The sequence below is a fragment of the Gekko japonicus genome, unplaced genomic scaffold (genome assembly GCF_001447785.1).
Source record: "Gekko japonicus isolate JY-2015 unplaced genomic scaffold, Gekko_japonicus_V1.1 scaffold795, whole genome shotgun sequence".
Classification (NCBI taxonomy): Eukaryota; Metazoa; Chordata; class Lepidosauria; order Squamata; family Gekkonidae; genus Gekko; species Gekko japonicus.
This window is the reverse complement of record NW_015171527.1, coordinates 196,501-222,782: the sequence shown is the minus strand read 5'-3', so window position 1 is coordinate 222,782 and position 26,282 is coordinate 196,501. Positions and strand designations below refer to the sequence as shown.

General features: G+C 44.5%; 1 protein-coding gene across 1 annotated transcript; it reads left to right on the top strand.

Annotated features, from left to right (window-relative positions):
* The first annotated feature begins 7,425 nt into the window (after nt 1-7,425).
* Nucleotides 7,426-20,792, top strand: YKT6 (YKT6 v-SNARE homolog (S. cerevisiae)). Its single transcript, XM_015419515.1, has 8 exons — nt 7,426-7,601; nt 10,154-10,294; nt 11,461-11,543; nt 12,897-12,997; nt 13,777-13,881; nt 14,417-14,482; nt 17,327-17,428; nt 18,811-20,792. Exons 2-8 carry the CDS (start codon nt 10,191-10,193, stop codon nt 18,844-18,846), a joined length of 597 nt encoding a protein of 198 aa, XP_015275001.1. The 5' UTR covers nt 7,426-7,601; nt 10,154-10,190; the 3' UTR covers nt 18,847-20,792.
* The last annotated feature ends 5,490 nt before the right edge of the window (nt 20,793-26,282 follow it).

Genomic DNA, 26,282 nt, shown 5'->3' with positions numbered 1-26,282 from the left:
GAGGATAACTGCCATGGGGACTGGGGAAGGGGAATGGCTGCCATGTGGGTGGGACCAGGACAATCTGGACAATCTGCCCAGCCTGGCTTTGCTGGGATCTTCCCCAAAACATCACAGCAAAGCAGATTTGGGAAAGATTGCAGAAAAGGAAAATGTGGGTGCTGCATGGAAGCATCACAATGCTGTGGGGAAGGAGGGGACTGTCTTCCCAATAGCATCCAAGACAGGCCAGATAACGCATGTGTAAGTGACCGTTGTAAACTAGCATCTCCTAGAAACCTGGACTGGCTAGTTCAAATCAATGTGTACTTTTCTGTCTTTAGTTGTTCACAATTTGTGTGAGCAGTGTACAGCCTCTCTTGTCTTTGGCTTTTTGTGAGCTTCAGACGATTTCAGACAATTTCCCCCCCTTCTCCTCTGTTGTTGTTGTTGTTTTTAGCAATTCAGTCATGTTTGACTCTTGGCGATTCTATGGGTGAGCTCTCTCCATGTTTTCTGATCTTGTACTTTTTCTTTGAGTTGTTCCATGCTCAGGCTGGTGTTGGCTTTTATGGTGTCTAGCCACTGTGTTCTTTGGCAGCCAGGTTTCCTTTTGCCACTAACCAATCCAAGCATAATCACTTTTTCTAGTGAGTTATTCCACATGAGATGGTTGAAATAAGTCAGTTGCAGTTTTGTGATTTTTCCTTCCGATGGCATGTCTGGTTTTATGTGCTCCAAAACTTGCTTGTTTGTCACCTTTGCTTGCCCAAGGTCATCCAGCAGCTGTAAGTGGAGCACTCTCCTCTAGCTTTTCTTTTCTCATCTCTTCTCCCATGTCCCTGCTCCCCTTACACCTCTGCTCCCTCTACCGTCCCTGCTGAATGACTCTGTCCTCTCTTTCCTCCTTCCTTTAATCAAAGTCACCTTGGCTTTTGGACCTCTTCCCACACCATTTCCTTGTTCTCAGCCTTTTTGACTTTCCACCCACCACATTGTTTTAGTATTAAATAACTGAATGTCAACCCTTACTAATAATCAAATAAAACACATGGTGCATCACAGAAAATAATCACATATTTTCATATTAATGGTGGATCTCTCTGTAGAAAGTTAATAAAATTTGGGGAGAGTCAGAAATGTCCTTTCCCCTCTCTTCCCTCCTTCATTTGCTCTTCTCTGGTAGCTCTGGATAGTTTTTCAAAGCCATTCTCTTGTAGCAAGGTTTCTGCAAGAGCCTCACTTGGAAACCATTAAAAAAATTCTAGATTTGAGTCCGGTAGCACCTTACAGACCAATAAGATTTTCGGGATACAAGCTTTTGAGAGTCAACGCTCCCTTCATCCATTTTACACTTGTAACAAGGTCCTTCTGTAAAAATGTGCTGCCGAACCTGTTGTGTCCTTAATGCTAGACATCAAAATAAGGGGGCAGCATAGTTTCAAACAGGAGCACGGTTTAATAAGTCCAGTTCTTTCTCTGCAGAGAAAATGGCTTCCTTTCTCCCTGTTCCTGCCCACACCAAGTCCTGCAGTAGACTATGGAAGTCTACAACAATGACCCGTTTTTAAGGAACAGAGATGTCAAAACACCACAAAACCCTCTGCGTGTTTTATATCTAGAGCACACAACCCCTCATTGCCCCAAAGCAAAGGCCCACCAAAGTGATACCCCTTTATAGTTTCCAGTGCTAGCCAAGGATATTAAAAAAAAAACTTTCACAGGTTTTCTGAATGTTGGGAAGTAGCTACATTTAACCATTTCTCTCTTACTTGCTTTTAAATGCAGTTTACCACTCTATGCTTGTAGATTTTGTAATAATTCCTTCCTGCCTTCTTGTCACATTGATATTCCCCCCACCCCTGCCACATCTGTTGCACCTGCTTCCTCCGCCGTCAACTCCTTGGCTCTGCCAACTCGATTCTTCCTTTCAGGCATTTTGGCTAAACTATTTCTCATACCTCCTTACCTGCTGGCACCTTTTGCCTCTCACTTTTCTCATCTTCGGCATCACTTCCATATCCAGCCCCATGGACAGAAGCCCTACCTTCCTTCAGAGCAATTTCATACTCTGCATTCAAGTGCTGCAACCTTTGCCCCGAGCATTCAGAACATTCTCAAATATCCCAGTCTCAAAGCCGATGGGAGTGGGAGCAAAAGAATCACAGGCAGGTTGATGGTCAGTGACATTCCAGCCTTATCAATAGAAGACTGCCGATACATCTCACGCATAGCTCAGATTTAGAAGTCACTCTCAGCTATGTTAGATCTGATTCGGCAGACGTTTTCCCATTGATTTCTACCAGACCTGCTTCCTAGTAAATGATGAGAAAGATAGGTGGTGTACTCACACTGCAGTTCTAAGGACACTTTCCTGGGAGTAATTCCCATGGAGTAGACCTGCTTAGGACAGCCCTCTTAAAGTGTTTGTCTCTCTCCTGCCCGCAGTACAAAAGTGAAATGCAATTCTGAAAAAGTGCTTGTGCTTAAATCATCCAAAGGACATGCAGCAGAGTGGATTTATAATGACATTTCAACCTTCCAGAATGTTCATGTCACTTCTGACACAATGCACCAGCTGAAGTTTTGAAACTTCCAACCATCATTAGTTCCATAAAGTTCAGTATGGGAATTTATTTATTTAGATTTTTTGGCTGCCCTTCCATGCAAGCAGGGCTCAGGGCCACTTACAACAAAGGTGTGGGGCAGGGTAGTAGCTGGTGTACATAGTACAACTGTGACTTACAGTGGCTACCTCTCCCTCAGATCTTTTCTTCCTGTATAGAAATGTCTCTTTTGGTTGCTATAGGAACATTTTCCTCAAGTATACCACCTACTTTTTGCATAACTGTAGACATCTGTTGCCTGGCTATTTTCATCACTGTTACAACTTCTGTGGCAAGGTTTGGAAAACCCCTTGCCAATTTATTTATTTATTTATTTATACATTCAATTTATATACCGCTCTAACCCCGAAGGATCTCTGAGCGGTTTACATACAGATTCCAATTTCCAATTTTCCTATCTAAGGCCACATATTACACAAGGGACGGGACTGCCTACCGGCACCCAGGTGGCAGGGCTTGCTGTTCTCGGCTCCTTCTTCCAGGCGGTCTTCGGGTGTTGGCGTTCAGTCTCTGGTGTCCTGGAGTAGGTCTTTCAGTCCAGTGGCTTCCTCTGGCAGGCCCGTCTTGGTGTGCGGTTCGTGTTAGCTCCGACTAACGTCCATTTCCGGCTCCGCTGCGCCTGCGCCGCCACGTCATCGCGCCTTCCACGACTCTGCCTCCGCCGGATTTCGTCACTCGATGTTGCGCTCACTGGCCACCAGGGCTTGCTTCACCAACCTCGCCGTTGCTCTGCCGCTCCGACGATGACGACCTCGCCGCCACTTCGTCACTACGCCACCATTTCCTCAAGTATACCACCTACTTTTTGCATAACTGTAGACATCTGTTGCCTGGCTATTTTCATCACTGTTATAACTTCTGTGGCAAGGTTTGGAAAAACCCTTGCCAATTCCACTAGTGGGTATCCCTCTCACGCACAAAAGGGCATATATCACACCAGGGCTCAGAGCTGGCTTTATAATGAGATAACTTGAAGCAGTCACCTCAATAGATATTCAGGGGGGTAGCAATTTCCCATTCCACCTGCTGCCAACCCATGTGGGGCCTGGAGATCTCCTGGAATTATAACTAATTGTAATTGTAAATGGCTGCTTTGGAGGGGGGGCTTTACAGCATTATATCCTGCTGAGCCCCCTCCCCTCCCTAGCCTCTACCCCATAACTTCACAAACCAGACGTGGCACCCCATCTGTTTTGGTCCTCATTTGAAGCTTGAAGGGTGTAATGTATTGAAATGATTACATGAATCACCTCATAGGACTCCCCTGTTAAGCTTCGAGCCAGACCAGGGCTCCTCTGAGCGAACTTCCTATTGGTCGCTTCGTAACAGCGACCAATCAGAACGATACCATTCCCTAGGAGGGAAAGACTCCCATTGGTCTTTATTCTAGCAATCTCATTGGTTGTTATTTGTAAATAGGCGTGGCTACATTAGCCCGGTTATGTTTAAAAGGAGCATAAGCTCCCACTGTTTTCTGTTCTGGTTTCTTACTGAGTTAGTGCTTGCTCGTTACTTCCAATAAAGCTGAATCACTTGCTGAATCACTGTACGAGTCCTTTGTTAGCGCGATCTAACAAAGGGGGCATCCAGTTTATCTCCGCATCCCCCCCCCAAGCAAGCTGCAAACTCTCCCCACCTTCCTCCTTCTTGCAAGAGTTCAGCCACCATTTCTGACTCTTCTTCTAAGAATAAGGAATCTGGCCAGACGAAGGGGTCTCCAATATTGTTGAGCTTCTTGGGCACTATTGTGATTTGAGATTGTGGAATAGGTGCCACCCAAAATAAATGGCTGCCATTAGGTACTGTGGCCATTCACAAAATGTTGGGAGGTTGCAAACTGAGCACCCTATTCTGATGGAGGCACGTGTTCTTGTGGACACAAAGTTGATGCCTCCTGGGTTCTTCTGAAGCTCCTCCTGCTCCAGTGAGGTGGAGGAAAACCAAAATTGGCCTTTTGCTTTGGAGAAGAGATGTTTTGTCAAAGAAGCAACTGTGTACCAGGAAAGCCATTGGTGGGCACCATGTTGCAGGGGGTCACTACTATAGGGTCATATATGGCTTGCTCCAATATTTTTGAAGGGGGCAGTGAAGAGGTAAGGAGGGCTATGTTCTCCAGCTCCTGGGGAGCAGCAGTGGGAAGGTGTGGGGCAGGGTAGTAGCTAGTGTACACAGTACAACAAATAAACAAAATAAAGGTACTTTCAAAGGATAGCTGTGTTGGTTTAGAGTAGAACAGATAGAACATAAGAGAAGCCAATGTCGGATCAGGCCAATGGCCCATCCAGTCCAACACTCTGTCACATAGTGGCCAAAAATACCAAGTGCCATCTGGAGGTCCAGCAGTGGAGCCATTGACCCCGCTGAGCACCAAGAATACAGTGCATCACCTGCCCCATCCTTTGAGTTCCTATCTATACCTTGTGGCTAATTAGCCACTGATGGACCTCTGCTCCATATGTTTGTCCAATTCCCTCTTGAAGCCGTCCATGCTTGTAGCTGCCACCACCTCCTGTGGCAGTGAATTCCATGTGTTAATCACTCTTTGGATGAAAAAGTACTTCCTTTTATCCATTCTAACTCAACTGCTCAGCAAGCTAGATTCAAGTCCAGTAGAACCTCAGAGATGAACAAGATTTTGTGGGTATGAGCTTTGGAGAGTCAAATCTCCTTTCATCAGATATGAATAGCAATGGGGATCTGAGTCCTTCTGTCCCAGTCAGAAGGTGGCACAACTGTTGGGAAGAAGGAACTCAGGCCCATTATGCACAGACAGCTGTTTCTCTGAAACTGCAGAGAATCCGAGCAGTCAAGCCGTTAAGCTTGACTTCGGTTTTGTGTGCCTGCCTTACGCACCATTGCATCAGGACGCAGTGGTAAAATGTGCATTGTAATCAGCTTGATTCCAGCAGACAGGAAATGCTTGGGGCAGAAAATTAGCATCTGTAGTGAGATAAGAATCCTAAAGGTGACACCCTTGAAACTGGCAAGGCTTTCTTCCACATGCAGTTTGTGTCAAAGCATCTCATGAATTCATGTGAGTTTAATTGGAGATCAAGGATGGGAGACAGGCTGCTCAAATAGTTAGGGAAGCAAGCAGAGCAGTGTATCAGAAGGGGTGGCGTTTTAGGTCAGGTCGGATGGTCTCTGTCCAGCTCACAATGGGAGGGAGTGCCTCTCAGTGGTGTAGCAATACTGGCCAGTGTCTGGTGTGGTTGACATTGCAAGCAGGAGAAGTGTAACTTGGGAATCCGGCCTTGCACCTTATCTGAAACAGAAAACGATTCCTCAGTGATTCCTTGAAAATAATATAATATATTTCTTAGTCAATAATCTTTGAATATATCTCTGGGTCAAGATACTTTAAATCTGGCGTACTCTCAAGTAGAGTAAGAGGACGGCAAGGAGGAGGAGGAGGAGGAGGCCCCGCCCCCCGCCACGTTGAAAGGAAATCTACCCCTCCCCCTCTTCCGCAGTCAATCGCTTCCTTTCAGTCACTCCAGACGTCTCTTGAGTGGTTAGAAGGAGGAGCGATTTCCTGGACTCTAATTGAAGGAGCGATTTCCTGGACTCTGATTGGCTACCTGTTGTAGGAGATGGGTGTGTCTCTTCAGCTAGTCCGTCAGATTTCTAGGCAAAGAGCTACGAAAAGAGAGAGTGGTGCAGAGCACTCCCTTCCTGTAACAGTCGAAGTTTTCCATAGAAAGGGGAGGAGTGATGGTGTAATAGGAATGAATGCACTTTTTAAATAATAAGGGATTTGAAATAATCAGAGCCTTGAAGTAGTCTACACAAAGTTCTGCGCAAATAAAATTCTCCCGATGGTTGGATCACCCTGCTTCTCCACTGGCTTGTTGGAGTAGAAATCCCAGTTTTTCTCTACCTCTTCCTTGCCTCACCGACATACATTTTATTTACTGACCAAGCAATGTAGAGACTATGTTGTTTAATTAAGTTTATGTGTTTTTCCACTGGTTATTCAACAAAGGCATATTATCGTGCTTGCCTGCAGAATCCCAGAAGAATATAACAGTTCAGGAAGTTGCCCTATGTTCAGAATATATCTTTGAAAATAAAAGCCACGTGATAGCTTTTGTTAGGAGTCGGACCCACTAAAACAACACAAAACAATGCAGGCTTTTGCATTTTCCCGAACTCTTCATGCGGCTGGATGTAAAAAACAACAACAACAAAGGGGAGGGGGAAGAGTTTTGGAGAACATGACATTTTAAAAAATTCATTTATACCTGCCTTTCTCCCCAGTGGGGACCCGAAGCATTTTACATTATTCTCCGTTTTATCACAACAGCAACCCCGTGAGGTAGGATAGGCTGAGAGAATGTGATTGGCCCAAGTTCACCCAACGAACTTCCATGGCACAAGTGAGGAATCAGGCATGGGTCTTTCAGATAAGTAGTCCGACAATCTTAACCAGTACAACTCAGTGTATTTGAATTTTGCTTATTAAGAGGTATTTAAAAGCACATGAGCCCTGCTGGTGGGAGAATCGTCCGTGCGTAGTGTAGTTTTGTTCTTTTTTGGAGTGAGTGGGAGGTATATATATAACGATTATTTAAAAACACTGCAATGGAAAGGAAAAAAGTTCCCCCCCCATCCCTATATAGGTTCGCCACCCTTGCCCCGCACATGGAGGACTGCCGCGACTGCACTTTGGAACCGGAAGTTAAACTAGAGAACCATTCGATCTGATTACTCTTTCAATCGCGTCAAGGGCTGAATCCCCGCCTCCACTCAACGATCGATTTTACGCACGCGCAGCACGCTATGCCCGCTCTGGATGGCGGTTGGTTAACCCTTCGTCGAGTTGGCAGAACTTCCGCTTTCCTTGGCGTTCTGCTGCCGGGTTCGCGGCTTTCCGGCTTTGGCTTCGTTAATTCCCTCACAGCCACTTGGGGAATCTTGAGGCGAGAGACGCGGGGAGGGCGCTGGCCGGAGCCGACTCGGGCCTCTCCTTCCGCGAAAGAAAGAAGCCTTTGAGTGGGTATTAAACTGCCGAGGTTAACCGAGCGACAGGCGCTGGCGAGGGACATCGGGTGGGCTCTTCGGGAGAGGGGAGAGGGCGGCGGCAGCGGGCCTGTCCCTGGAAGCGCCTGGAAATCCAGAGAGCCTGGCTAAAGCCTTAGCGGGGGAGCCGTGTTGGTGTCTTTTACAGGCCGAAACAACGGGCAGTCCTTTGTGGCAACTTAAGACTGAGACTTATTTTGGCAGAATCCTTTCTGGCCTAGAGCCCACTTCATCAGATGTATGAAGTGTGTTATCAATTGGTAGACGTGTGTGTGTGGGGGAGAGAGAGAGAGAGTATTGGCAAAATGATGAACAGTGGGGCTAAAAATCTATGAAATCGGTGAGTCAGTAGGTTTGTAATGCTTCTGTGGCTACTGGGATGTGCTCAGGTAATTGCAGAGAGAGAGAAAAGGAATCTTGTGTCACCTAATAGGTCTATTGTGGAAAAAAAGCCTTGTGAGTCAGAGTGTAGATCATGAAGGGTTCTCCTCACATGGTATCTCTCCATTTGCATGCACAGGCGTGACTTTTTTTTGAGGGGGGAAACTTAGTGGGGCCAAAAGGCCATGAAAGCTCTGTGACCTTTACTATGCATAATTTTGCAATGGTTATTGTGTAAATGTGTGGGTGATGGGTCTGCTGTATTCATTTAAATGATTTCTGCCCCGCCCCACCTTTATATGACTCAGGCATTTTATAAAATGTGTAAAACAAAGCAACAAATTAACAAAATAAACCTCAGCTATAGGGCTTTTTGAGTTCTCTTGTCGTTTCATCCCATTTCTGTATGTGTGCATGTAAATGATAAAACCATATGGATAAAATGATTTATGTCTCTGATGAACTGGTGCATGAAAACTTGAGTCCTAATAAATGTCTTTGAAGTATTGCAAGATTATTGGGAAGGGAAGGGTTTATGCTGAACAGACAGACATAAGTAGGGGCTAAGGTGCTGTCAAGGGGTTGCCTTGGTAATCTGAAACATTGTGGCTTCTCTCATCCCCTCCTGCCCCTTCAGTGGCTTGTAGCCATCGCATGGTCCTTTCTTGTTCCCCTGTGCTTGTGCTACAGTAGACAGTTCTTTATTTCAGAGTATCCTGGCAACTTATCTTGTCTCTCATGGACTATTCTAAGTGTGTAAACCTGTTGGGTTATTATAACTCCTGCCTCCTACATCCTCACAAAAGAAATATAGAGTTGCCTATGATGAGAATGATGGGAGAAACCCTAGGCCAGCATGTTTGAATTGCATGATTTGACATTTCTGGGACAAAGTTTTTTTTCCCCAGTTGTTGTCACAACCTGGCAATGATCTTGAAGTAGAGCAAATCATTTTACAAGCAGAGCAGTAAAAATGAAATAAAATACTTATTTTAAATGTAATGTTGGATGTTTTCTGTTTGAGCCGAGTGTTACAGATAGTGTGGAACAGAAATTTGTGTAAAGAATGATATTTTTGATGGTGTTATTTTTCAGTACCTGGTGTTTGTGCATCTGAGATCAAACAGAACTAGTACTTACAGTGGAAGTCATAACTTCATTTTTGTATGGAATGAAAAAAGAATGGCCTTTTAAAAATCAGAGAGACACAGCAATGGATGTTCTTATGCTGTTTTGCTTTTTTAATCAAAGATGCTTGTCTTTCCTTTGGTAGTAGTTATGACCATACTGAATGCCTATTTAAAATTGTTGATCATGAAGAACATTTTATTGCAGTATGTGACGACCCCTTCTCTGGGGAGGTCTGGTTTTACTTTAAAAATGTTCCTTTTATTTTATTTTACTGGGTATTCCGGCTGCCACCAGGAAATTTAAGGCTTTCCAAACCTAATCTTTACTGTTTCCTAGACACTCAGCTTCAGCTTATAACTGTTTCAACACAGAACTGCTTGTCACTTTCTTTCAGACACAGCACTTAACTCTCATATCACACACAAGAAGGTCTCTCCTTCAGACCCCAGAACTAAACGCATCCCACACAGGGATGCTTCACTCTTCTCATTCACAGAACTTCTCTCTCTCATACTTCAGAACTAACTGCTTAACTGAACATCAACTGTCTTCATCAACGGTCATATCTCCAACTGACTCTCTTGACTGACATATCTGCTCATCCACACAGAATCATTTCCAAAACCCCTCCCCCTCTCTGTCACTCACCAATCACACCACTTGCTTGTTTCCACTACTCTAGACTATCATACAGCCATGCATCCAAACTTTTAAAGTCACACACACACACACAGTTAAACATGAAATCGTTACGCAGTATATTGTAGATCTGTGCATACATGTATGTAAATAAACTGGCTGAAATTAATAGAACTGACTTCCAAGTACGTTTGCCATAATGTTGGTGTTTGTAGGAAGTCCTCCTGTGTCTCATTTTCTCGTGCGTAGAGAATTTGGGTTTTGTCTTGAGATAAGCTTACAGATGCCCAGTTAAGAATGCATACTGACACTTGTTCTTGTGGTATAAGTGTATTTTACTGTTCAACTGTATTTTTGTGTGTTTCTTTGCTCAGGTTACTGAGAATTGGAGGGGCTTAAGCAGATACAAGGATGAAGCTGTATAGCCTAAGTGTACTTTACAAAGGAGATCCCAAAGTGCATTTACTGAAAGCTGCCTATGATGTATCATCATTTAGTTTTTTCCAGAGATCCAGGTATGTTCTGAAAACCTCAGCACGGTTACTAGAGCTTCTTCCTGTGGTATTTTCCTGACTTCCTTGAAGGACTTGAACTTGGATTGTGGTGTCCCCATTATGGTAGTTGCATGGATCTCAAAATGCTCACCTGGACAGAGGCCTATAGTTTTTTGTGCTGGTAGAAAGTGTTATCATTTCATTGCCTTTAGTCTTGTTTTTTTTAAATTCCTTCTCCATAGGAATGATACAAGGAGTTTAGGAGGCCCCTTCTGCTAATCTGAGCATAGTTTTCAGATGTGTTGTTTCCTTTCACTTGCAAGTGGAGTATAAACAGCCTTGAAATTAGCTCACCTAATTTCTTCTCAGTTGTCCTACTAACAAAGATTGTGCCGACTAATCGAATTTAACCTCTCAGGAGTGAGATGGAAAGCCATCTTATGAAAAAAATTGAAGATTCTTAGATCTAGAAAAGAAAAATTGCTACAAAGTCAAAATCCACTTTTCTTTGTTCATCATTTGTAATAGGATTACTTCCCTGTGTACTGAAATGCTCAATCTTCTCAGAAAAGAACATTCAAAACACTTGAGTAAGCTTCCTTTAATAGTTGGGATCGATGTACTACTGCTTGAGCTTTGAACTGACATCAGAATAATTGCTAGTTGGGACTGACTGGATGGTCCTATTTGTTGGGAGGCTGGTGGTCATTTTTGTGAAAAAACTATCTTTCTACTAGGACCCAGTAAAATCTTGAAAGGAAAACCATGTGTAAATTAAGGAACATCATTTGCTCTGCAGATCTCTTCTTACTAGTTATTGTGTTATAGGGAGTTCATAATTCAGTTGATTATTTTTTTTTGGGAATCTGAAGGCTTCCAAATCCAGTGTGGTGCCGTAGTTAGAGTGTTGGACTAGTATCTGGGAGACCCAGGTTTGAATCCCCACTTGTGCCATGGAATCCCCACCCGTACCTTGGACCAGTCGCACACGCTCAGCCTAACCTACCTCACAGTGTTGTTTTGAGGATAAAATGGGGGAGAGGAGAAGGATGCAAGCCACTTCAGGTCCCCATTGGGGAGAAAGAAGGGGTATAAATGGATTTTAAAAAAAATCTGTGGGGAACTTTACTAAGTAAACTTCAAGGAATTACATTTCTCGTTTCTCCCCCCCCCCCCCCCCCGCCCAGTGTTCAGGAATTCATGACCTTCACAAGTCAACTGATAGTAGAGCGTTCAGACCTAGGCAGCAGAGCTTCTGTAAAGGAACAAGGTAAGAGTATGCAGAAATAAGCAATGACTATAAGAGCATAGCCTTTACTGAAATTGCTAGAGTTAGGCCTTGGGAGTTAAGAGGTTTATACTGCATCTATCTTCCACGTAACATCCGAACATATTGTCTTGTGCAATAAATGTTTTACTTCTTGTTTAATTAATTTTTTTCCCCTTTAGGCAAGAGGGTTTTGAAACCTCCCTTAAAAGCATCTAATAAGAAATGGCTTCTGCTAAGCTGGTCCACCGAAAGGCTGTTAATTGGCATAGGAAAATATCACACACTGATATGAGCTGGAATGGCTCCATTCATCCTTTTCATATTTGTCTTTAAATGCCCTAAGCAAATGGTTAAAGTAGCAACTGAGGCAAGAGGATCCTAGACTTATCCAGATGGAATTTCAGCTCAGCCTTCCCCAGTGGAAAACTGAACAGTGGCAGAAACCTGCCTGACAACAAACCACATTCCTGCAGTTTTCTTACTGCCCCAGTGAAGCACCAGCTCAGACCCTGAATTGGCTTTGTTTTTCCACAGTAGCAAGTCCATTCTACTTGATTTTTCCCCCCTGCCCATTGTACTCATTGTACTGTTCTGTATATATTTGTACTAGTCTTCTGGAAACATTCTGGTGCTGTTTTATCTGTTGAAAATATTAGGTGTGGGTTGTGTGTTCTTTATTTGGAATCCTGGCAGACTTTCTTTTTAAGGCCAGCTTCTAGTATCTGTGGCGAGCATCAGTATGTTGTTGAGCTGTGTCTTGTGAAATCCCAGAAGTGGGAGGGGTCTAGGCAGAGCTGCTTGGGATCAGGGGTGTTTTCCTACAGTGTCCTGTGCTGATCCTTATTACTCTCCTATAGCATCATGCCTCAGTATTTCCCATCTTCTCTTGCCCTGGTGCTCTGAAAAATGTATTCAGTTGTGCCCTGGAGGATGTCTATTCCTGACTGTATGGTGCTTTAGGAAAGACTTGTGTTATAGTCTAGCTCTGCATTTCCCCCCGCCCCACCCCAAGTATTCACACTGGTATATAATTGATTTTTATGGAGGTTCTGCATTGCTGATCTTAAGGGGCTGATTTTGTGTTGGGCATTGTACAGTGTCATGGGTGTAGAATTCTTCCTACTTTAGTCCCACGGGGTTTGTGTGTGTGTCCATTCCACAGTGAAGGAATGGCATAGCCCTATTTTTGTTTTGTAGCTGACGTGCAGCTGAGATGTTATTAAATCTAGAATCACTTATCCAGAATAGGTGAATCTGACAGTGCAAGCTGAACTGTGGTTCCAGATGAACTCGTCATTTCGACTGCCTTCTCATGCAAGCACTAAGCAATTTTGCATTTTCTTTTTGCTTCAGAGTACCTCTGTCATGTTTATGTGCGCAATGATGGGTTGGCTGGAGTGGTGATTGCAGACAATGAATACCCACCACGGGTCTGCTTCACCTTGTTGGATAAGGTAAGCACAAGTTCCTACCATGAAGGTAGACATTGCAGTAGGCGATAGACGGTCTAATGTGCTTTTGGCCGTGAAGCCTTTACCTTACTTGCACTTAAAGCCTTGTCTTAAGCCTTTGAGGGCCTTTGACTTCCAACAAGAATAGTTTCTCTACCATTTCCTTTAAACCAAGCCATTTATTAATTGTATTCTGGCTTGCTTTGAAGGAGCTCAGGGCAGCATATGTGGGGTTTCTGGGACGTTTTCTGTCTGCATATTGGCCAGGGTTGGACCTACATAGCTTGTGAAGTGGAACTGCATTAGTTCTCTTAGTTTGGTAGACTTCTTTTCTTTTAAAGCACAAAAGCAGACACTCTTGTCTTGATTTGTTACTAAGGGGGTTGTTTAGACCTATAACTATCTGTACATTTTACCGATAGATTTAATTGGGAAGGTAGAAGCCCTCATAGAGAACAAATAAAGAGGAACTGGATGGGAGTTGTCTGTGTTTGTAACTGGTGATAGTGCATACCAGAATTACCCAGCTGTCTTTTTGTCTTTCAGAGCAATCCTAAGCAGAGTTACAGCTTTCTAAGCTCATTGACTTCTGTGGAATTAGAAGGACTTAATTCTATTTAGGATTGCACTGATATTAGGATTATGGCCATAAAATCACCATAGTTACATGGTTGTTTGTTCTCGGTTAGTGTTTGCCAATTCTGTTTAATCTAAGAAGGTGTTTGTGGGATAAAAGGTTTTCCCTTCATGTGCAGAACTTCTGCTGTTACCTTGCGTTATAGGTGCTAGATGAGTTCTCCAGGCAAGTTAACAGAATAGACTGGCCCTCTGGATCCCCAATGACAATAAACTACACAGCTCTGGACAGTTACCTTAGTAAATACCAGGTATGGGCTGATCTTTAATTTTGCAGGTGAAGGAAGTGGAATGGGGGTAGGGTTCTCCAGCAGACTGCAGGGTTGGCTTACTCGCCTAATTTCTTTCCACATTTTTTTCATTAAAAACTGCTACAAATTCTATAAGGCACTGAGTGTGTTGTTGGTCTTGTGAAATTGACACTTGATTTCTTTAATTTGAATTTTGTCTTCATACTTTTTGGTACATGGGACTTTTTTTGTACTACTTCTTCTGTAAGATGAGTTTTATCGAGGCCTGGTATGCATGGCTCTGCCAATAACCTCAGCCCCAATTACTTTCTTACCTCTTATCTTTCCTGTACTGTGTAAGAAGAACCTGCTTTCTGGGAAGAATTAAGAAGAATAGGGGGGAGAATATGTATTTTATCAGGCCCACCAAGCTTTGTCTAGCTTGGAAGAACAGTCCACTTTCTTCATTAGAATATTATGCAAAGAAGATCCTTCTAACAACCGTCTCCAGAATCTTGGCAACAGACGCAAAGTAAAATGCTTTACTCTCTTTCAGAATCCCCGTGACGCTGATGCAATGACAAAAGTACAAGCAGAGCTGGATGAGACCAAAATCATCTTGGTAAGGGCCACAACCTGGAGCCTTGCAATGTTTATGCTTTTTAATCTGGGGCATAATTTTGGCATGGGGGGGGGCGTATTCTCGGACAGGTAGCTTTAATATGTGAACGGAGTGTCTGAAGAATAAAAGGAGATGAACACAATGTATATTTTAAACACATATGGAAACTTGGCCTGGGAGACTTTGTTACGGCCTCTTAAGCTAGGTACACCTAGAACACACTGCCTGTGGTTCTCAGTAACACTTCAGACAATGGCAGGAAAACATATGTTGTAATGGAGAAGGTGTACAACATTAGTGTTTGTTGTCATCCGTTTAGAAGTGCTTTTTCACAAGACTCTAAATGCTGTAAAACCATTTCCCTCTTTGGATGGAAGTACATGTATGGGTCTGTGTGTGTCTGTTCATCCTGGGTTTCTTTTGACAGGAGTGGCAGGTTCCCAAACCAGTCTTTTAATAGCCACCTGTCATTCTGCAATGTGAGCCCTGAGTTGAAAACATGATGCATGCAGGGGGAATTAGGTCATGACTACTATCATGGCCATGGAACACCTCTCTTTAAAACAACAACAAAAAAAAATGTCATGAATATCTGAATTCATCACTAATAAAGTTTCTTGTATTGTGGAGGAGTGTTTTGCTTTGTCCTGCCCCAGAGGTGTTTCGTCGCCTGTAAGGCCTTCTTTGTGATGAAGTGTGCACTTCCTATCGAGATGAGCAGATACTTTAATGAACTAAGGCTGCTGTTTTAATCCTCCTTTGTATTGGCCAATCCAGGCAGAATGCTGAGAGCTGGGGACAAAGCTGTGTTATAAGCATTCTCCAACTAGGGGGCAGCAGAGTGAAAAAGAATATTTACTTACTATAAAAAGATAATTTAGTAAGGCAGCGGCAAAGTTTAGCAATCTGAGGAACCCTACTGGGATTTTAATTATTTTTTTGTGTGGACCTATCTGAGCTCCTGCCCTTCAAAAGAGGGGGAAGTTGATGCTGTCCCCTCCCTCTGAGGTAGAGAGTCCCTGCCCCTATTCCTAGAAAACTGAGGGGGATCAGTTTTCACATTAACCAGGAAGGCAAGATTCAGGTAGGGTAGCCATATTGGTCTGAAGCAGCAGAACAAAGTTTGAGTCCAGTGGTGACTTAAGATGTCTGAAGAAGCGTGCATGCACATGAAAGTTTATACCCAGAATAAAGCTTTGTTGGTCTTAAAGATGCCACTGGGCTCAAAGATTGTTCAGGAAGGCAGGAGAAGAGCTCACCCTCTGTCCTTTCAGCTCAGCCGATACCTAACTTCCCGTCAGATGATCTTTCAGTAAGATTAAATACTGATACTGATTTCAGTGTAAAATAATTAAATCCCACTTGGAATGTCTCCCCCCTGTATGTGTCTGTGTGTGTCTGTTCATCCTGGGTTTCTTTTGACAGGAGTGGCAGGTTCCCCAAACAGTCTTTTAATAGCCACCTGTCATTCTGCAATGTGAGCCCTGAGTTGAAAACATGATGCATGCAGGGGGAATTAGGTCATGACTACTACCATGGCCCATGGAACACCTCTCTTTAAAACAACAACAAAAAAAAATGTCATGAATATCTGAATTCATCACTAATAAAGTTTCTTGTATTGTGGAGGAGTGTTTTGCTTTGTCCTGCCCCAGAGGTGTTTCGTCGCCTGTAAGGCCTTCTTTGTGATGAAGTGTGCACTTCCTATCGAGATGAGCAGATACTTTAATGAACTAAGGCTGCTGTTTTAATCCTCCTTTGTATTGGCCAATCCAGGCAGAATGCTGAGAGCTGGGGACAAAGCTGTGTTATAAGCATTCTCCAACTAGGGGGCAGCAGAGTGAAAAAGAATATTTACTTACTATAAAAAGATAATTTAGTAAGGCAGCGGCAAAGTTTAGCAATCTGAGGAACCCTACTGGGATTTTAATTTTTTTTTTTTGTGGACCTATCTGAGCTCCTGCCCTTCAAAAGAGGGGAAAGTTGATGCTGCCCTCTCTCTCTGAGGTAGAGAGTCCCTGCCCCTATTCCTAGAAAACTGAGGGGGATCAGTTTTCACATTAACCAGGTAGGCAAGATTCAAGTGGGGTAGCCATATTGGTTTGAAGCAGCAGAACAAAGTTTGAGTCCAGTGGTGACTTAAGATGTCTGAAGAAGATGTCAGAATAAAGCTTTGTTGGTCTTTAAAGATGCCACTGGGCTCAAAGTTTGTTCAGGTCGGCAGGAGAAGAGCTCACTCTCTGTCCTTTCAAAGGCCTGTCAGACCTCAGCTCAGCCGATACCCAACTTCCCGTTAGATGATCTTTCAGTAAGATTAAATACTGATACTGATTTCAGTGTAAAATAATTAAATCCCACTTGGAATGTCTCCCCCCCCCCTCAGTATAAACAGTGTTTGTAAATGGTATATCCAACTTGGAATGTCCCCCCCCCCGTATAAACAGTGTTTGTAAATGGTATATCTGGCAGTATAAAAGCTGTCTCCAGTTAAAATCCATGAATGGCTTAACTGAATAAAATGAATGTTGCTTGGTATGTAGAAGGTGCTTCAGTACATGCCAGGCACATACAGCTGGTGACTGTGCGACAGCTGGGTCTGTGCAGAGTGCAAAAAGTTAGGTCACTGACCTTTTGGGAAAAAAAGGAAATTGTGTTTTCCAGGCTTCTAAATCAGGCCGTGCTCATTACCTTTATATTAAAGTAAAGCAGAGGTGTCGTGGAAGAGGGGGCTAGAAAGTAAGGCTCAGGGGAATTTTGTGATGATGGTATACTTGCTGCCTGCAGCTGGGCTTATGGAGTTGTTGGTGGCATAACATGCTCCTCCTTTTGGCTTTTCTCACTTAGCACAATACCATGGAGTCTTTGTTAGAACGAGGAGAGAAGCTGGATGACTTGGTGTCCAAATCAGAGGTCCTTGGAACTCAGTCAAAAGCCTTCTACAAAACTGTAAGTCCATTCAGGCCAGCACTCCAGCTCTCCTGTAACATCAGTTTCTTTTTGTCTCTCCAGCTGAGTATTTTGAGTCAGTGAGAGTATGGGTCTTTCTAAGGCAACGAACAGTGGCCATGTGTTGTCTGGGAGAGGTGCCACGAAATGCCTGAAAGACTGGGGAGAACTCATGAGGTGCTGAAGTGTAATACTCTGCCTTCTAGGTTAATGTTGAGTTCCCTTGCTGGCCCTGCAAACAGATTTCAGTTTATGTGACAATTGTATGGCAGAGTTCTTCCAAATATGCAAGGCTGTCTTGCCACAGTAGGGCCCCGGTTACACGGCAAGGTTGCCGCGGGAGAGGCACGGATGGTGGGCGGATTATCCGGGCACGATCACACCCCAACATCTGGGAAGTGGCGCGCACCCGTGGCTTACCGCTGAAAATGTGCGTTAAGGAACTAGTACCTCCAAAGTACTAGTAAACATTTGCCACAGGCTGCCTCCAGACTCCCATGGTGTGATTGCGCCGGCGTGCGGCATTCCCCTCCAGTCCCTCGTTTACCCGCCAGCACCGAGGGAAGGACACGTGGTGTGCCGCCGGCGCGTCTGATCGCGTAATCGCGGATCAAACTGCGCTGGGGCAATTAGCCACGCCTCCCCCCCGCGATATCTGGCCTGTGTGACTGGGGCCTAGGTTACTCTAAACTCAAAGGGTAGTGAAACACGAATGGCTGTTGTATTCTGCTGAAATGCAATGCTTTGCTCTGGCTTCGTGTTAGCATTTTGGGTTCCATTAGAGTATTGAATGTATTCTTTCCTACCGCTTGAAAAAAATGCTGTCTCCAAATTACCACATTGTATGTGGGATAATGGCTTTTGGACCCAGGCATTTCATTTGAGTAGCAGGTAGTGCTCAGTTCGCACCCAGAATTCCTTGCAACTCACAGTTTTAGGAGGAGGAGAATTCATGGCATAGACCATTTTAATTTTTTTTAATACGGCAACTGGCATAATAAATGGGAGGTAGCCACCCAGCTTTTTTGCTGGAGGTGAAATGGCAGGATATTCATATATCTTAAAGACAAGAATTTGTTGATGGTGCCAGAAAAAAGCGTGTAAAAAGCTTGTAAACAAAGTTTCATAACTGTTCTATTTGGACCGAGTACAACCTGGAGATAGAAACAGACTATGGAAGGAAACACCTTGGTCACGTTGGCCTGTCGCATTAGCATTAGGCTTGCCGTGGCTGCTCTTGTATGACCTCTGCCATGTGGGAGCTGCTGTTCCTTCCCATCCTGCTTAGTGCTCAGGATGGGACTTCTGAGGACTTGACTTGTTAACCTGTAAATGGAAAGCCTCTCACTGTGTGTGTGCTTTTTTTTTGAAATCCTCTTAAGGCGCGAAAGCAGAACTCATGCTGTGAAATCATGTGACCCTGTCAGCTGTGTCCCACCTTCTGCTCTGGACTATCAGGCCTTCACTCACATTCAGCACTCCGGAAGAGAGGCAGCGAGAAGATGTATCCCAAAACTACCTACGATGGCAATCCTTGTTTCCAGCGTTAGCCCCTTTAGCCAGACTGGATGCCTGGAATGGGACACAGTGTTGTGGTTCATGAACTTAAACAATCTTTATTCCCCCCCCTCCCTTGGGAAGAAGACATTTTGGACTCCAAGATTTCTCTGTTATGGGAGTGAGCATAATTGTATTTTCCCCCACTAGTCTGAAGGGGCGCCGGTGGTTCCGGCAGTCTGTTTGGCAGTCACTGTAGGACTGTGTGGGGTTCCTTTGCCCTGCTTCTTTCTGAAACCTGCAATTGGCTGTGGACTTGTTCTGTATTGATTGCTGTTTGCTCATGTAACAGTAGGAGAACCATCCTGAAGGGCTGCAAGCTAGTCCCGAATCTTGAGTTTCAGGTCTCTGTGCTACACCTGGTACCAATGAGGACCCTTTGGTCTAGTTACGGAGGCAAGGCAGAAACCTTGTCAGTCTGTCACCTCATTCAAAGTCACTCTGAGTCCCTCTGTTGACTGACATGCTCGGGTGAGAGACCTGGGGTGGCCTGAGAACTGGTGCTGCTTTATTAAACGAGCAGAGGGGCTCCGTGGGGGTGGGGGAAAGGGTTCGTCTGAGTGAATTTGGACTTGTGAAACGGCTTGAAATTCTTTCTTGGCTGAAGATGGGAAGCTCTTCCTGTGCTGGGACTGTGTTTGCCAACACGAGAGGTACCAGTTGGTTGATGGGTTTTCACAACCTATTCTACTGCGCTTTGTCCAGTACAGGATTTTATTTAGAAAGGCACAATGCTCTGCAGCTCCACCTGGAAACGTGCACCTCACAACTGATTTGAGGAGGGCCTACCCGTGGATTCTAGTTGGTGGCTTGTGTTGCTTTTGCCTGGTTATCCTCCTGCACTGGCACTGTTGTGTTATGGCCACTGTTTGGTAGTGCCTGTGCCATAGTATTGACCTGTAGCCATTTGTCGATGGCATTTGTGCTGATATCCAGAAGCATCATCTGCTGCTCTCCGCTAGGAGCTGTGCCAGAGCTCTGTGAAGTTTGACCCATCTTAGCCTCTGACGTTGTGTGACTTGATGTTGTCTTGTGATGTTCTTAGCTGGCCCTACATGTCTCCTTCCTGGAGAGTTTGTCCCTGCCTGCTAGTTTTGTGTAAGTAGTAGATGTTGTTGTTAGCACCCTTCCTTCTATCAGCGATGCCCGAGTTCTGAGGCCCGCTCTGTCATGGGAGGCAAGGATACTGTTCTGCAGTTGAATTTTCCCCTCTAATTTAACCTGTTCCCATTGCAGCAAGGTTAGGTGAGAGATACGATGCTTCAAATAGATTTGTGGCTGGCAGGTGACCTGATGAAAGAGAAGCGGTGGTAAGCAGGGCTGCATTGTTGTAAGTCAACGGGATTGTGGATGGGCCGGCACAAGACTCTTATATCAGACAGGGTATTCCTCTCCCCACCCCCAGGAACAGCCAGCATTCATCTGAATAGTTGGGGTGGTCACTGAAAACGAGGGAGAGGGGAGGTGTCCTTGTGCCATCCTACGAAAAAGCTGTCCTTAAATGTCAATGGCAGATGCCGTCTGTCTGGGCAAAGCAGAAGCTTAGTGATTGAACTGTAAGGAAGAATGCCAGCCTGGCCTTCATTCTCTTCGTTCACACTTTAAAGGTGTACAGTGGTTTTTTGCTTTTGTGACCTGTTTTGACTGCCTTCAATTCTTACAACTAACCAGCTACCGAACTGCAAACCTCTTACTACTTAATCACCTGCTGATAAAAACATCAGCACTGAGCCCAGGGCTCTGCAAGCATGAAGCAGGCTGAGCAGCCTAGAGCTTTAATAAGCTTCTGTTTATCTTAGATGGCCTGGGGGGGAGTAGGTCGTGGGACTTTGGCAGCTTGGCTGCATTGATGTGCTCTCCGTGGCCATTCTTTTTAGGGAAAGGGGTTGGGTCAAAGGTTGCACCAAAGGTAGTCTCTGCTTGAACTGGCACATACGGTTGTATTGGTAAGAAGCAGTGCAACATCTCTCTTGATACCAGTGTTTGATTGCCTTAATTTTTCTTTCTCCCCTCTCTGCTTCAGATCTAGGCCCAGGGCTGTCATGTTTTTCTGTAAAGCCATCTTCTGTTGTAGCCAGTTTAGTTTCTGGGCTGTTGCTGGGGCTTTGATCCTAACAAGCATTCCTAACAGAGAGGGGTAGGTAGAGAACTGCTATGAGTTCTGTGTTCCTTGCTTACTTTGGAAGAAAGCTATTCCTCCCACTCAGCATTCTTTGAATGAAAACTGGACTTTCCCAGAGAAGTAAAGAGCAAACTGGTTTAGTTTCTGTTCTTGGCCCCCTATATTAATGTGCTCATATCTAATCCTGTTCTCTTTCTAACCGGAAAGCTTTTACTTAAAGACTGTATTTTAATAAATATTGCCTAACTTTTTGTATATGTACTGGTTACTGGATTACATCTAAATGGATAAAGTTGTTCACTTTTGATGGTTCAAAAAAAATGACTGTGTCTCATGTTATCTGTGCAAGAAGACTTACACAGGCACAGCAATGTGTTGTAATGACAGACAAGGAGGAGTGAGAGGTGGGTTCAATTCTGTGCTTGGCCGTGAAGCTCACTGGGTGACCTTGGGCCACTCAGTCATGCGCTCTGTCTAACCCGCCTCACACATAAAACAGGAGGAGCGAGAACCATGGATGCTACCCCTGAGCTCACTGGGTGAAGATAATGTGATATTCAAAGACATGTAGTTCTTGATATTCTTTATGTCATAAAGTCAAGAAAATTTGTTCAATCAATCTGAAGTTCGGCAGGTGGAAAGGCTGCAATGGGGTTAAATTTCACCAAAAAACAACCCACCAGACTTAAAACGGCTGAGTTTTGCACATACCAGGAAGAAATATTGTACATTGGCTGGTGGAGAACTTCTTGATTATATTTGATCACTTAATACTTCCTCTTTATGAAAGAATGTAGACATTATATAATGTACTAGATGTTATGTGGCCTTTATTACAAAAAAGATTTGTATATCCTTTGTTGTGTATAAAATCAGGCCTGTTTCTTTTTGAAATTTGAGAGGGATGGGCTTTAGTTGAAAAATACAGCCCTTGGTAATTCCATTCTAATTAGTGTAAATCAGGTACTTACAGCTGGAAGTAGTTCATTTTTTTGTTTCAAAAAGCAACATTTCATTCCTTCTGATATTTTTGTGTACAAATAAATGACTCCCCCCCCCCTTTTGCACTATCTTGCTACATCCTAATTATAGTTTAAAAAACCCCAACTGTTGGTTGCTGTCAGACACGCTAAGGTGAGCTGACTCTTTAAACACAAATGAAAAGGGTAAATTTTACCTCCCTTTCCAACCCAGCAGAGAGGATTCATGTAATTTATTTTTTGTTCTCAAGAAGAGATTATACAATTAAAATCCCACGTAAGAGAAGAAGAGTTAAGACAGTTATCAATTCACTTATGTTTTTAGAAAAGTGGACACTGCAAGTTGAGGCTGCCACCTTAGGTTGATGTTGTGTGAACAGTACACCAGTTACCAAAGCCCTTTTGGGTTTGCTTGCTGGTTAAGGTCCAGGCAGCTGCGCTTTTTCTTGGTGCCAGTTCGGTTTCTCAGCTAGTTGGGGTGTACGTCTCCAAACAGGACAGTTTGGTGTAGTGGTTAAGTGCATGGACTCTAATCTGGGAGAACTGGGTTTGATTCCCCACTCCTCCACTTGCACCTGCTGATATGACCTTGGGTCAGTCACAAGCTCTGGCACAGCTGTCCTTGAAAAAGAGCAGTTTGTGTCAGAGTTCTCTTAGCCCCACCCACCTCACAGGGTGTCTGTTGTGGGGAAGGGAAGGGAAAGGAGTTTGTAAGCCGCTCTGAGACTCCAAGTGAAGGGCGGGGTATAAATCCAATCTCTTCTTCTTCATGCTATATAAATGTTTCACACAAATGTCATTGGTGGAAAGTGCTGTCAGTTCACAGCTGACTTCTGGCAACCTTGTAGGGTTTCCAAGGCAGGAGACATTCAGAGTGCCCCCTTGCACTTGCTTGGTGGTCTCCCATATACCAATCACGGCCGACCCTGCTTAGTTTCCAAGATTTGATGAGCTCATGTCAAGCCTGGGCCATCCAGGTCAGGCTGCAGATTTAATTACATGGGGAAAAAGAATTCCCATTGAAAGTAATGGACATAACACCAATGCCAATTACGTGGAAAGACCTAAAGGGGGGAGGGTAGCTGTGTTATGCGTCAGTGGCAACTAACCACAAAGAGGCAAATGTATAACTTCAGTTTTAATTAAAAAGGTGGTGTAAGAAAATCTAAGTTGTAACCCATCAAAGGGCTTCAGCTGTCAATGCTTGATTTGTCCTGTTTTTTTATCCCATGTTGGCAAGATGCCCTGCTTTGGAGGCTGTCACACCATCTTCTGTGCCTGTATTCAGGAGTAGTGACATCTGACTTGCAAATCTGATACCTTGGGGAAGGAGGTAGTTCTGTTTAGCAGACTGGTGATTCTGCTGGCCAATACTCACGAGAGACTTGCCGCAGGGCTCCAGCTGCCCCTTGCTTGTCAGCCTTGTGGTGTAGGGTACAGGAGATCCTTCCCCTGTGACATTAGAGCAGACTAGACAGTAATACCAATTATGGCGCAGGGATGGAGAGTCACCCTCATAGCCCATCAGAGAGTCCTTCTGCTGCGTGAAGTGCTCATAGGGCTGTCATGGTATGTTGGCTCCTAAAATGGCTCAGTGTGAATCGTGTGTTCCCTTGGGTGCTGTTAGTAAAAGTTGTTCAGTATTGATGGGATGGAAGTAACAACTGCAGGAAACGAACACTGTCCCCTGCCATGGTTATTACAGTAGTGGGCACATGCAAGACATTGGGCACTTTCACATGTGCTGAATAATGCACTTTCAGTCCAGTTTGCAACTGGATTTTAGTGTGTGAAAGAAAAGTTCACTTGCAAATGATTGCTGAGGTTCACTATTCAGCATGTGTGCAAGTGCCCATAATAAGACACATTCAGTGGTAGCCCTGGAAGTGGAGGAAATTTGTGCTGAGGTCCAGTCCTGAAAGAGCAAGATGTGTTCCTGTGTACAGGGTGGCGGTGTGCAAAGCTGAAGATTCCATTAATCTTATTGACTTCTGCCACTATGTTGTTTAGTGTAGGATGACCAGAGGGAAAGGATGACAGTGGTCCTATCCCTTCAGAATACATATAGGAGGATTTTGGCAGATGCAGCTTGGCATGTAGAAAAAAAGAAATCTTGCACTTGTAGAAATTCCCCCTGCCAGTGCCTAACTCTCACTGCTACTCCCCCCACCTTGAGAATCAGCAAGTAAGCATTTCCTTTTTAAAATACCCTGTAACCAGAGCTTTCTTGCCTCCATCTTCAGTGGCTATCAACCTAGCAACGTTCTTTGCTCGAAGTACCTTGAAAGGCTGATTGCACAGCTTTCCATAGTTGGACAAGGCCAGACTGAACAGGTGCATGGCTTCGAAAAAGGGGCTGTCTGCTGTGCCTTCCTTTGAGATTTCATCTAAAAGGACCCCTGTTGGTTGGATTGGATGTGCAGGAATGTGATCAAGAAGGAACCAAAGCTACTTTTTTTGTCCCTGTTTTGTTTTGTTTTTTATTTGCAGTTTCCCGAGACAAAAACAAAGTCGGAATCATCTTTACACTTACAAGGCTCAGAAAGAAAAGACAGTGAAATGGCAAGAAAAAGAAAGGGAGAGTAAGTCAGAAAGAGGAAAAGATCCACCAGCATTCATGGGACAGACTTTAACAGCTCAGCTTTGCTTTTAGTTCTCATAGATATAGATATATATAGATTTTTTTTTCTCTTTAAAGGTCATGCAAAAGAAAATACAACCCCCCTCCCCCAATCCAAAAATACCCCCAGCAACGCACTTAGTTCCATAGTAAACAAGGTGAACACCAAAGGGGAGGAGGCCCCAGTACATTAATGTTTAATAATGAAACACCTGTTTCAACATGCGGCTTGTAATTTTTTTCATATACATGGATGTAGAGACTTTTCTCAGTATGTCTTCCAAAGAAACCATACAAGCATAGTATATTATGCCCCCAACTCTGAACTCTCACCCTCCTTGCACATTTATCCAATACCCACCTCCCCTATCTTCCAACCCCTCCCCTGGAAAAGAAATGCAGAAAAAAAAAGGTGCTCTGAGAGAAAGACCAGTCAGTCATCCTGTGTGGGCCGGCTCCACCCATCACCTCCTCCCTGGTATACAGCTGGACATTCCCCTCTTGGAGGCACACTCTCCCTCCGATGGGGAAGGGGACGAGTCACCTTGGCTTGTTTGTTAGATTCTGTTTGTGTGAATGGATGCGGAGGGATAAACTTTTGATTTGACCTTTAACCCCAGCAGTCTGCATTCTGTTCTCCTGAACACCCTCTTCCCACTGCAGAGGGCATAATGGAGTTGGGGAAGGGAAGGATGGCAGGGGTACATCGTCTCCTAAGCCTCATCTAGAAAGAGGAGCATCATTTAACACTTTCTGCACCACTCAGCTCCTGAATCCTTCTCGTCGGGTTTGGCGGTGCAGTGCAAAGCCCAGTCTCGGGACAGGGCAGGAGTAAGAGATCCAATCTCTTTAGAATAAAGTGCTTTCAATGCTGTATCAGTGCTGGTGGGACACCCACCCACCGATGCCCACCCTCTCTTCTCCCTCCCCTCTCCCCCCCCCCATTCTCCCACCCCTGCTCAGTCATTCTGGCTTGGTCCAATAGGTCCTTACATTCATTGGCCATGGGGAGTGCTGCATGAGGTGATGAGGATGTTTGAAATGTTGCTGTCTCAACCGGTCAGAATCCATCAGCTATGGTCACACACACGCCGTGCATTTCCCCTCTGAGTAGCAGAGGAGGTGATGACTCTCTCATATCCAACAATTGAATGAATGGATACGCCAAAATGTCTTCTCATTAACTTCAACAACGTAGTGGAGATATTCTTGAAGGGAACCACCCCCCTCCCCATTACTTACTCACATCTCATTGCATAGGGCAAGCGGGCAGCTCCGTAACAGTAATATACAGGACCATGTCTATTGCTCTCAAGCAGATCCTCAGAGCTGGGCTAGCAGCTCTACAAAGAGGTGCTAATGTGCAAAGACATCATTCAATCTAAGACTGGCATGAACTTTGTCTAAACCCTGAACCACGGCCAACCTCCCCTTCCCCCAAGGCACCGCTATGCTTTGAACATTACTCTCTGTGCTGTCATTTGAGCACACCAACACCTTGACACCTCATACCTTCAGAACGGAAACTTGCATTGCCAAAGGCAGAGCTGCTCATTAGTGTCTCAACACCTGCAC